This window comes from Acomys russatus, chromosome 19 (genome assembly GCF_903995435.1).
Source record: "Acomys russatus chromosome 19, mAcoRus1.1, whole genome shotgun sequence".
NCBI lineage: Eukaryota > Metazoa > Chordata > Mammalia > Rodentia > Muridae > Acomys > Acomys russatus.
This window is the reverse complement of record NC_067155.1, coordinates 62,564,223-62,575,560: the sequence shown is the minus strand read 5'-3', so window position 1 is coordinate 62,575,560 and position 11,338 is coordinate 62,564,223. Positions and strand designations below refer to the sequence as shown.

The 11,338-nt window shown below is 56.7% G+C and overlaps 1 protein-coding gene across 4 annotated transcripts in view; it reads left to right on the top strand.

Annotated features, from left to right (window-relative positions):
* Positions 1–816: 816 nt before the first annotated feature.
* The window catches only part of Trpv4 (transient receptor potential cation channel subfamily V member 4), a 38,954-nt gene continuing 28,432 nt past the window's right edge, over positions 817–11,338 (top strand). The window contains exon 1 of one of the 4 annotated variants that reach the window (XM_051161713.1): positions 817–886. Coding sequence is in view for 1 of the 4 variants with exons in the window: in XM_051161711.1 (XP_051017668.1) it covers positions 1,639–1,673 (35 nt within the window). In the remaining 3 variants the exon portion in view is untranslated. Of the gene's footprint in view, positions 887–1,585; positions 1,674–11,338 lie in introns of those variants that run through there. The other 3 variants (XM_051161712.1, XM_051161711.1, XM_051161710.1) reach the window with 3 other exon arrangements.

Below are 11,338 nucleotides of genomic sequence, written 5' to 3'. Positions count from 1 at the left end.
AGCTGTCAATCACCAGCCTCCTAGCCCAAGTCAGGTGTCTCTTCCATGGGAGCCTGTTTCCTAGTCTATGAGATGCAGTTACGTAAGCAAGGCCACTGCTGAAGGCTCTTTCCCCTCTGACCCTGAAGAAGGCCACGTCAGCCTCTTGGGTCCCCTCCCTGGTTCAGCCTCAGCTTCAGGTGTGAAAGGCCTCAGCAGCAGGCTTCCTGTCAGGAAGGTAAGGGGCAGCGTGCACACCCCTCACTACTGCCAGACAGCTGCCAGCTCACTCTGCCAGGGACCGCGGCCACCCAAATGGCAGTGTCCTTTCCCCCACGTGGAGGCTGTGGCCCACCCTCTTCTATGGGCCCGTTTCCCATCTGTAAGCGCCCAGCCCTGCTCACCTCGAGCCTAGCTAAAAGAAGTTTACTTGAGGATCCTCCCATCCCCAGCTGAAGAAAAGTAATCAGTGATGAAGGTGTTGGATGTTAAGGGCGCTGTGAAGGCCTGGGGCCCTCAGCACCTCCCGGAGTGGTGGCTAGGTGGAGCTTCAGAGGAAAGGGACTATGAAGAACAGACATAAGAATTTGCAGAGGGCCAAGGCTTGGTGGGTGGCATGGAGCCCTCTACAGTGCGCGGTGCCTCCTGGGCTTTTCTACCAGCCTTGATGGATGTGAGCTGCCGGGGCAAGCGGGCTCCAGGGCTAGGCAGGCGATGCCCTGGGCGCAGGGACCAGGGATGAATGGAAGAATCAGGCACCGAGCCAGGTGCTGGCGCGCCGGCCGGGGAGGACCCTGGGGTGGGCGGGCGCGGGTGGGCGGGACCCCGCGGGGCGGCGCGGCCCGAAGCGCCTGGGAGGAGGACGCGGCGGGATCAGGAAGCAGCGGCGCTGTGCCCGTGTCCGGAGGTGAGTGGGGCCGCTCCGGGGAAGGGGTCGGTGAAGTCCCGGCGACCCCCAGCCCCAGTCGACCGGGTTCCAGACTCTCAGTTCCCCGCTGGGCGCGGAAACCCAGATGTGCCGCCACTCTGGGTGTCACCTGTGGATTGGGCGCCGACACGGGCCTGGGGGTGCAGATCTAGGTCACCTAGACCCAAGTCCCGAAACTGAAGTCCAGGGGCTGCTACCTGCCTGGGACCAGCCCCACTAGGGCGTGTGGCAGGCATGGGCGCGGGGGGAGGGGGAGGAGGGGACTGTGAACCAGGGCGCTTCTTGGAGTTTCAGAGAGAAGGCTGGCTCAGCGATAGAGGCGGCAAATCTTTAACTGGCTTCACCCTGGAGACTGGGGATGGCCTCTTAGGACAGGGAGACAGGTCCACACTCCCCACTGACTGAAAGTCCAACCCCTAACTCCCTTGGGCCTGTCTTCCACTCCAGAAGGGCCCAGCCTAGCCGTTCCCTGTCCCCCGGGCAGTTGAAGAAACCCAGGTAAGGATGGGGCCAAGTGGATTGAAATCTTGGGGCTGCCTGGTTCCAAAACCCTCCCCATCGGCCTGTCCTCCCGGGCTAGGAGGTGGTGGGGGAGAAAGTCTGCCTCCTCAGCTGGAGCTGGGGAGGGGGTGGCATGGACCTTGAACTTCTGAGCACGTCACATGTGAGCTTTGTTCGGGGAAGTAAGAAACTCCCGGCAGAGTTGAGCCTGGCTACCTTGGCTGTTGGCCATGGTGGGGACAGCTCAGGCCTGGTGCTGCCCAAGGTGAGATGCCTGTCAGGCCCGGGCCCTGTCAGTCATCACCAAGTTAGGAGCGCAGTCTGGGTGGGCTCTGGGCGTGTTCTGCCCTCCTCTGCCGTGTGTCCTTGGCCAAGTCTCCTAGCTGCCTGATCGTTGGTTCTTTCTCTTTAATAGTTACTGGGAATACACTTCCGGGCTATTAGGGGACCCCTGCAGGAGCTTGCCCTGCACTGTCTTAGGGAAGAGTAGGAAAAGGCCGTTTTTATGCCCTCTGTGGAGGAGAATGTGAGACTGTGAAGGCCAAGGGAGAACCTTCCTTCTTGACTTTGTGCAAGTGTCTGGGAGAGGAGGCTCCTCACAGTTGGCAAAGATTCCTCTTCTTTGCTCTGGCTCACTTTGAAGCCATGGGGATGGATGGTGTCGGAGGACCATCCATGGGATTCGCAGGAGAGAAGTGTCTGAGGCTTACTGGGACCCAGGACTCCTGTGAGCCCCGAGGAGGTGCCTGAACTTCCTGGGAAATCCAGATGCCTTATTCTCAGGAAAGAAAGAATCCTCCTCCTCCTCCGGCCCCGCCCCCCCCATCCCCAGACCCCGGGCCTCACTTGCTTCCCTGTCTGCAGTAGGGGCGCTTTGGAAGCTCAGTACCACTGGGTGCTGGTTCCTCCCCCTGGTCTCTGTGGCCTGAGGGTGTGAACTGGGCTCATCTGCCCTGACGCTGCTGTAGCTTCCAGGTGGGCAGCAGGTCACACGGGGAGGGCCAGCAGGGTACATGCACACAGGTGGTAGATGTTGTTAAATGCAGAAGGGAAAGCCAGAGAGAGGAGAGCAGACCTAGAAGACGGCAGGGAGCCTTTGATCAAGGTGGTGACTGGACCACACCTTGAAGAATAAATGCAGAACTGGAGGAGAGGCCATGCGGAGGGGCTGGCACCAGCTAAGACTTGTCTTGCGTGTTACTCGCTTGGGGGGGTGTAGGGTGTGTGAGCCAGACCAGGGTTGACTTAGAAGCTCAGAGAGCCGGTGGCGGGGGGGAGGGTCGCTGCCATTGTATGTGCTATACCAAGATCCTTTTAGCTGCAGAGCAGAGATGATTGCAGGGCTGGCTTGGGCAGCCCGAGGGACTCATGGGGGAAATCAGGTACTACCCAGTGACCCAGGGCCCCACTGAGCCCCAACAAGAGAGTCTCCGTGTTTTTGAATACCTAAAGGAGGGGCCCGTACCCTTGGGTATCTTCACATCTCACAGGCCCTGGCTGTGCTCTCTGCCTCAGTTTCCCCTTATTTGACTTTGGGGGAGACAGTCCACTTTCTCACCAACAGGATCCAGGAAATGGTCCCCATCTTGGGATCTGGGAGAACATTCGTTTCATGCCATGGGGCCTCTAGAATGTTCCACATGACTGCTTCAGAGCACCTGTTAAAGATTAATTCTGATCTTTGGAGATTCTTGTGGTCCCCTGGGTCCTGTAGCTGCTGCTATGAACCCTGGGTAAATAGTCAGTGTGTCTCACTCAAGTCTGGGCTGCTTTACTGGTTAACTAGGGTGGTAGCAAGAATGAGCCGAGCGCTTTCTATGTCCTGGGTGCTGGGCCAGATGCGCTCGGTGCATTCAGATAACAAAACTTTTACACGTTCTTCAGAGGGAGGGACTGAGGTCTGCAGGGTGACGTCATTTCTCTCAGAGTCACTCGGCTCTGAAGGGACCTCAACCAAAGTCTTAACTGTTTGATTCCAAAATCCATGTCTTTAATCTCCTCAGTGGCCTGTCCCCGTTTGTTGGGACCCTCTCCAGGGGTGACCTGAGTCTTGAGGAAGACGTCCCACAACCATAGTGGGGAGCTGGGTTGCTTCTGAACCCCTAAGCCTGATGCTTTCTGCTGGGAATTTGGGGAAGCTGCCAGGTGTTTCCTTCCTATCCTTAGTTTCCCTAACTGCCTTGCTCTCAACGGGGCTTGCTGTCCCTCAGATTCACTCTGCAGGACTGGCTTAAGGCCCCAGACAGGCCCTGGGGCTCCTTCCTCACCCAGTGTCTTCCAGCCTGGTCCAGGGCATGCTTGTAATGAATGGAGGATGGGGCCTCCCAGCCACACAGCAGTGCTGCACGGTGACTGGATGCCAGGTACCCTCAACCTTTCTCTCTCTCCTGGTTTAACGCTTAGAAGCCAGCTGCCCAGGTTTGAGCCCCAGATCTCAAGCGGTTGAAGTGCTCCCTCCAGCCTCAGTTTCTCCACCTGCACTCCCATGTGGGGCATAAGAGCACTTAACGCGGGAGTCCCCGTGGACATATTCCAGTTCAGTCAGCCTCTGTCACCTGGTTACAGTGACACGGCCTCATTCCTACAGGAGACACTTTACATCTGAGGACACTGAGTCACAGGAAGGGAGAGAGACTAGCGCGGTGGTTCTCCGCCTTCCTCCCTGACGCTGCGGCCCTTTAATACATTCCCTCGTGCTGTGGTGACCCCCAGCTGTGACATTACTTAGCAGTTACTTCATAACTATAATTTTGCTATCTACCGTGGGACTCCCAGCTTCTTCCTGGCAGAGCTGGAAGCCAGCGTCAGGTAATCCTTGGTCCCAGAAAAGCCAGAGACTGGCTCAGGTCGCTGTAATGAGAGCCATGTTGGAGTCACCTCTCTGGGTCTGAACTACTCCCTCCGCTCTGCCACCGGCTGCTGTGTGACTCCAGGAAGTGGCTTTACCTCTCTGTTCCCAGGGCTGCCACCCAGGACTTGCTGTAGCTCAGAGTTCTGCCAGCATAAGGTTTGCGTCACTCTGGCTGCCACCCCTGCCCTGGTCTGGGCCCCCCTCGCCCCCCACCCCCCGCCTTGGAGACCCTTGGGTCCTTTGCACTCGACACTAGTCCACTTGGTCTTGTAAGCTGGCCAGGCAGGATGGCCAGGCCCTCCCTTTGGCTGTGACTCTGACTTCCGTCCCACCCTGGAGCCGGTTCCTTACCATGGCTTCCCCTTTCTGTCCTAGGCCCTGGCCACTCCTAGCTGTGGGAGCCCAGGGAAGTCACCCCACCTCTCTGGTCATATTCTCTCATTGGTAAGGGAGGGTCCCACACAACCAGGGCCTGGCACACAGGAAATCTCCTCAAGTCTGCTTCCGATGATGACGTCAGGGTGTTGGAGCGGCCTCAGGAGGTGAAGTGGGGAGGGGGCAGCCAGGCAGCAGGAATTGGTGTTTTCCTTTGGGTAGTGAGTAAGGCTGCCTCCCCCACCCAGTGTCCTCCCTGCCTTGCACAAAGGGCTCCTCAGTCCCCTGGACAACTGTTTTTCCTGAGGGTGGAGTGGCCTGGGGTCCACCCGGTTGACCGAAGAGGAGATGGCTGCCTGTGGACAGGTCTTCCTCTGTGTGTGTGTGTGTGTGTGTGTGTTGTGCGCAGGCGTGTGTGCATGCATGTGTATGAAACAGATGGGCCCACAGGTTCTGGGGAGACCCCAGTAGGTGACTAGGAACAGTGTTCATGGAGCTTCCTCTCCAAGTGGGGGCCCATTGACCTGGCTCTCACCTGTGTCACCTTGACATTGAGCAGGAGGTCAATAAAGATAGGACGGGAGAGATGGACAGACATGTGTCAGCGTTGCGAGGGCCATCAGAAGCCCGTTTGGATTCAAGCTCTGACTGAGAGCCAATGAGTGTGGGGGAGTCTAACTGGACCCCAGTTTTTTTCATCTGCAAAGGGACTCAGGATAAATATCACACCACGGGTGTGCTAGATCTCACAGGTCAGACAGCCCTATATACAGTAGGTGCTCAATAAACTCCCTATTGGGGGTGGGCTGAAGTTGGGTAGGTAGTCACGTGGGTAGGGGTTGTGCTTTGGAGACCAGCCATCCCTAAGGAGAATGGCTACTTGTGTCTCTGACTCTATCATTATGACACCCACCGTGACCTAGAGCCCCACAGCAGGTACAGAGGTCCCTCTTAGAGGTGGGCGGGCCTGGAGCTCAGATCACGTGAGACTCCAAGCCTGACAGCTCCTCACTACTCATGATGCCAGCTGCCAGGGCATCCCCGGGGGAGCGTCCTAACCTGAGGAATCAGTTCTCAGGGGTTTAAAAGTAGGCAGTCTCAGATCCTTGCCGTGCTACTTCTGCCCAGGGTACCGTGAGCTCAGCTGTGTGTGTCTGGGTGTCTCCAGGCCTCTGGTGTGACGTGGGAATCTGGATCCTGCCTGCCCAGTAAGGGAGATGTGGAAATCCCCATAATACCTCAGTTTGGATATAAATATCAGCCCTTTCTTTCATTCCTCTGTGACTCAGTTTACTCTTATGGGAAGGAGACAGCAGTACTTAGCATACGGAGGGATGTGTGTTAGGCACTGTGGTAAGGCCTTTAGTGCCTCACTGTGGACAGGGAGCGTGCTGTGAGCACCTAGGCAGGACCTTGATTGCATTTGTGCCTCAAGGTCCCTTTCTGCCTGTGGGGCCCACTTCTCTGTCTATTCAGGACATTGTAAGAAATCCGTGGGTGAGTTCTGTCGCCCAGCTGAAAACCAAGCAATCTCTGTCTTGAAAACCCTTTCCATAGGCCGGGTCTCTGCCCAGAGCAGCCCTGAGCAGCCCTGAGCAGCCCTGGCTTTAGAGCTGGGAAGTCTGGCCTCCTGGCCTCCCATCCCTGCTGTAAATTGAGCACTCACTGTGCGCCAGGCACTGTGTAGACTCAGATGAGTGCATTTGATTCTCACATAAGCCTTGAGACTGGAGCCGTTACGTTTGCAGTACTGGGGGTAAAAACCCGGGGCCTCACACAAGCCGGCCAAGGGCCCTGTCCCGCTGTTACATCCCCAGCTCTTGGTTTCTCTAGGTAAGACCTTCCTCATCTGGCTCAGTTTGGCTTTAGACAAGGATCTTCCTGCCTCACTCCCAAGTGCTTGAACTACAGGCGAAGACTACCTCATCCCATGGTACGATGGAAAGCAGGAACATAGCACACCAAATAACTGTGGGACAAAGACAGGAGCAATTGCTCCCAGGAGGTGGAGATTTTACAGATGAGAAAACTGGGGCCCAGACTGGAGGTGTGGGTGCGCCAGTGGCAGGAGAGGTGCAGGGTAGATGGGATGATGCCTTCTTGAGGCTATGAAACCTTTTCCAGGGTTCTCGGTAGCTTGGGACTCTCCCCAGGACAGGAGCTGGCTGGGAGAAAGAGGGCTCCTCCCTTTCCGAAGCTGGATCTTAGCTTTGGGGGGAGACGGAGAACATAGAACCTTCTAGAATAGGGGACTTCTGACCATCACAGTGCAGAGAGGGAGCTGAGGCTGGGGGAGGGCAGGGACTATGAGCTGGCAAGGGTCTCTTAAGTTTCATCTCATACCACCCACTGGGCCTTTGAAAATGTCCAGCTCAGCGGGTCTTCAGGAGTGCGAGCTGAGTGAATGTCACCAGTACCTCAGAGTGTCCTGTCACCCACAGGGAAATGGAGCCTCCTAGTCTTTCGTGTCTAAACAGCCATGTTTTTCCACCAAGCCACACATCTTCTAGGCAGGCCAGCTCTCCAGAGCTCGGGGTCTCCTGGAGGATGCCCAGTGAGAGTTCTTAGGGGTATTTCTGTGCTGTGGGCCAGCCCTCCAAGGCGTATGAAAAATCCGAGTGACTGATGTGGCCACGTTGGCCTTGCCCTCCTTGGGGCTAGTGAGTCACCCCAGCCGTGTCCCGCTTGGATGGTGTGAGCATCAAGGGGGACACCCTCCAGGTGGAGGGACCCGGCAGGACACTGGAGCTCTGTCTGCTCTGGACAGACAGCCACTGTGCAGCAACCAGGAAGTGGGCTGGCTCGCGACAGAGTAGGTAAATACAGGCAGGGAGGGCCCTTCGTGGTGTGATGTGCTTTGCTGCCTCCTGCCAGGGGCTTGGGAGCTGTGGGCAGCCAGAGCCTGGCAGGCAGTGGGGCTCATTCTGCCAAGGGACTGAGCTCCCGTTTGTTGCTCCCAGTGGCAACTGCTCTGAGGTGGCTGTCAGAGCCTGCCTCCCAGGGGGAGTACAGCCACTCAGCCTTCCCAGACAGCCTGACACACCCGCCTCAGCCCGGTCTGCTCATGTATGTCCTAATAACAGTAAAAGCATGAGGGTGGCACCGGGGCCTGGGATACCAGCCTGGCCTTGTGTGCCGGCTGTGCTTAGCTCACTTCGTCTCACCTCCTGTGACAGTGGCCTGAGGAGGGTGCCACAGTTGGCACCATTCGGCCAGGGTACCACAGTGTCACAGTCATGTAGTCCTGCAGCCCCACCCCCATGCTACTTTCTCCAGCCTCTTCTGTCCCTCCCTTCCTGAGTCCCCATATCCTTGTAAAATAGCCCACCAAAGGCCCAGTCCTGACCCGGCAAGTGGCTTAGTGTATAGAGTGCTTGCCCAACACTGCCACGGGAAGCCCTGCCTTTAATTTCTAACATTGCATACATACCCTGAGCATGGCGGTCTGCACCTGTAGCTCCAGCACCCAGTGGTGGGGGTACAGGAGGGTCAGAAATTAAAGGCCGTCCTTGCATGTCTAGCAGTTCTAGGGTCAGTCTGAGGTGCTTGGGACCCTGCTCCCGTGCCTGTGTGTCACCCAGATTCCTTCTCCCGGAGCCAGGAAGTGACTTCTCAGCCATAGCTTTCACACCTAGAAGTTGGGGGTCACATGGCCGGAGCTCTGTGTGCTACTCACTAACCGTACAGTCCCACCCTCCCAGCCTGTTCCCCCAGGACTGAACCAGATGGCCGACATATTTGTGGTCATGTTTGCTTGAGGGCCCCACAGGAGTCCGGGTTCCCCACAGATTGGCCAAGAAGCCCCCAGGATGGTGAGGAAGAAGCTCACAGGGTCTGTCTGGGAGTCTAGGGTCTGCCTTCTCCCTGCACAGCCCCCACCGTGTAGTCACTCACCCCTGGTCCTCAGTGTGCCTGGTTTCCACATGCCCCCCCCCCTTTTATCCCATTCTAGATACAGGGCTCTTGTCCAAACACCTCGCTCCTCCAGCCCCTGACCCTAGGACTGCTGCTCCCCTGCCCTGCCCTGCAGCAACGTTAGAGGTCCCTGTAGGTCTCACGTGATATTAAATCCCAGAGGAACGGGGGCCCCAAATGACTGCCTGCCTTCCTCAAGGGCCTCGCTCAAGGGTTCGGGAAGGCACAGATAAACAGACGATAAATGCTGCCTTGAAATGAGGAGATTGATGCCGGGACGTCACCTGTCACACTCAGTGTGACATCAGGAGTTGGTTTAGACCAGGGGAGCTGTTCAGAGCAGTGCCTTTTTTTAACTTATTTTTAAAGCTTATTTGTTTTAATGTTTATGGGTACCTCACCTGCACGCATGCCTGTGTGCCACATGTGTACATTACAGAAGCCAGAAGAGGGCATCAGATCACCTGGAACTGGAGTCACAGAAAGTTGCGAGCTGCCATGTGGACTCTGGGAATTCATCCTGGGTCCCCTGGAAGAAGAGTGACCATATCCTGCAGCCTCTTTACCCTGGGGTCTCACTTAGTTTTGGCAGAGTCGGATCTCACTGTGGAGACCAGGCTGGCCCCAAACTCACAGAGAGGCCCTCCTGGCTTTTCTCCCGTGTGTTGGGATTAAAGGCGTGCGCCACCACCCTGTGTTCCTAAGAGGAGACTCGAGCGGCTGGAGGTGGCTCTGGGTGAGCACTGCGTATCATGCTCAAGGCCCTGGGTTCCGCCCCAGCATTGGAGGGAGAAGAAATACATCAGAAATGTTGAGCGAAGAGTGAGTGGGAGCCAGGCAGCCAGCCAGCGACAGAAGGCATGGCAGACACAGCAAATGGCCGAGGCAAAGGCTGGAGCATGAAGCCACCAACCCCTCCACCCACACTAGTGTTTCCTGTCCTTCACTCCTTTTTTGTCCACCCTGGAGCAGTGCATACAGGTGGCAGCTAACGGTTGCCCGTTTGGAATGTGTCAATCCAGACAGAAGGACCTGAGAGAAACCAGCCCCCCTGCTGTCGTGCCCAGAAGTAACGGCGCCCTGCGCGCCCAAACCTGCCCCTGGATTTAAGCAGCTTTCCTTGCTCACGTAATGAGGTCGGCATCTGACAGACTTGTGCCAGGGTTTCCACGAGGCCGGGCAAAGCCCTAAGAATGATGAAGCTGGGCCCCCCACCCTTCCTCCTTGTGCATGTGGGCAGAGCGGACAATGGCGCTGGTGCCCTCAGGTTGCATTGCTTCCTGGGACCTGAGCGCTGGGCATCCTTGGTGCAGCCTGCAGATTACTCAGGGTTAGGGTTACCCTAACCCTAACCCATCGTCCATCAGGCACCACCGGCTCACCTCTGCCCTCAAGCAGACGCAGTAACCAAGGTGCTCAGAGACCGGCAGACTGTGCAGTTAGTAAGACTGCCTGGAATCTGATCCCCAGAAACTATAATGTCAACATGTACCCTCTTGCCACACCCCGCTGGCCAAGGGGTCATGACTGCAAATCTGGGCCTTGTAGGCAGAAAGGAAGGTAGGGGGACCTGGGTCTCACTGGCACCCCACAGTGCTTCCCTGAGCTCCCGGGGACTGTACAGCCGTTGGTCAACACCACTGCAGCTCTGCTGGCCTCACTAGTTTGTTGTTTCCAAGGAGAGATTGCTTCTGAATTTGCTCATGTCAGCGTCTCCGATCAGACACAGTCCTGATGCACAGTAGGTGCTCAGGAGGTTTGGAAGAGTGGATGAGTGGACAGGCCTGTGATCCTTCCCCCAAGCCCTGAGCTTTGTATCCTGCTTGAATCCATTCCGCCGAAGTTACCCTCTGTGTGGATGCCAGTTTGCCACATAGATTTGGTGGGGAGGGGGTTTCACTATGTAGCCCAGGCTGGCCCTGAGCGCTTCTTGCCTTTTCCTGCTTAGCTCTGGGATGGCAGGGTGTGCGGCACCCCCCACCTGGCTTTGAGGTGTAGATTCTGTTTCCCTTATGTTTTTCTGAGACAACATTGGTAGCAGAGGATGGGCAGCCTTGAACTCTTGAACCCTTTGCCTCCATCTACCAAATACTGGGATTATAGGCACACATATTACCACCTCGGACTGATACGCAGGTTTTTGTTGTTGTGTCTGTTTGTTTGTTTGCTTTTAAACGTGATAAGGACACATGAGACTAAAGCATGTGGAAGCTGTTGCTTTAAACAAATGCTGCCGTGTGGATGTTGTCTGAGGATGTCTGTCCTTTACGTGCTTCCTGTCCCGGGTGTGCGGTGGAGACCCCTCTCTTAGGGGCATCACTGGTATGGGGGGGACGAAGGGTCCGTGCTTGCTTCTGAGCATGGGCGTGAACATGGAGAAAGAGACACACCATGGGAGAGGCAGTGCCCCACCCCCCCACCCCCCCATCCCCCCATCCCCCCCCACCCCCTATCCCACCCGCCCCACCCCCGCCTCGCTCCTGTGGGGCCCTCCCTCCTTGCCTGGCACAGGCTCGGAATGTGTAATCACAGCCTTCAGGGCAAATTGGAACAGGGAGTGAAGTCTCCCAGGCCACAGAAAAAGAACCGGGAATAAAGGGAAGAAGATGTGTGTGTGTGTGTGTGTGTGTGTGTGTGTGAGAGAGAGAGAGAGAGAGAGAGAGAGAGAGAGAGAGAGAGAGAGAGAGAGAGAGGAGGAGGAGGAGGACTCTCTCAGGGACCCCTTTCAAAGTCGTTTGCTCCCTAGTTGGCGTTGTTTTCCTCAGCTGTGAAATGGGAGCAGTTTGTTC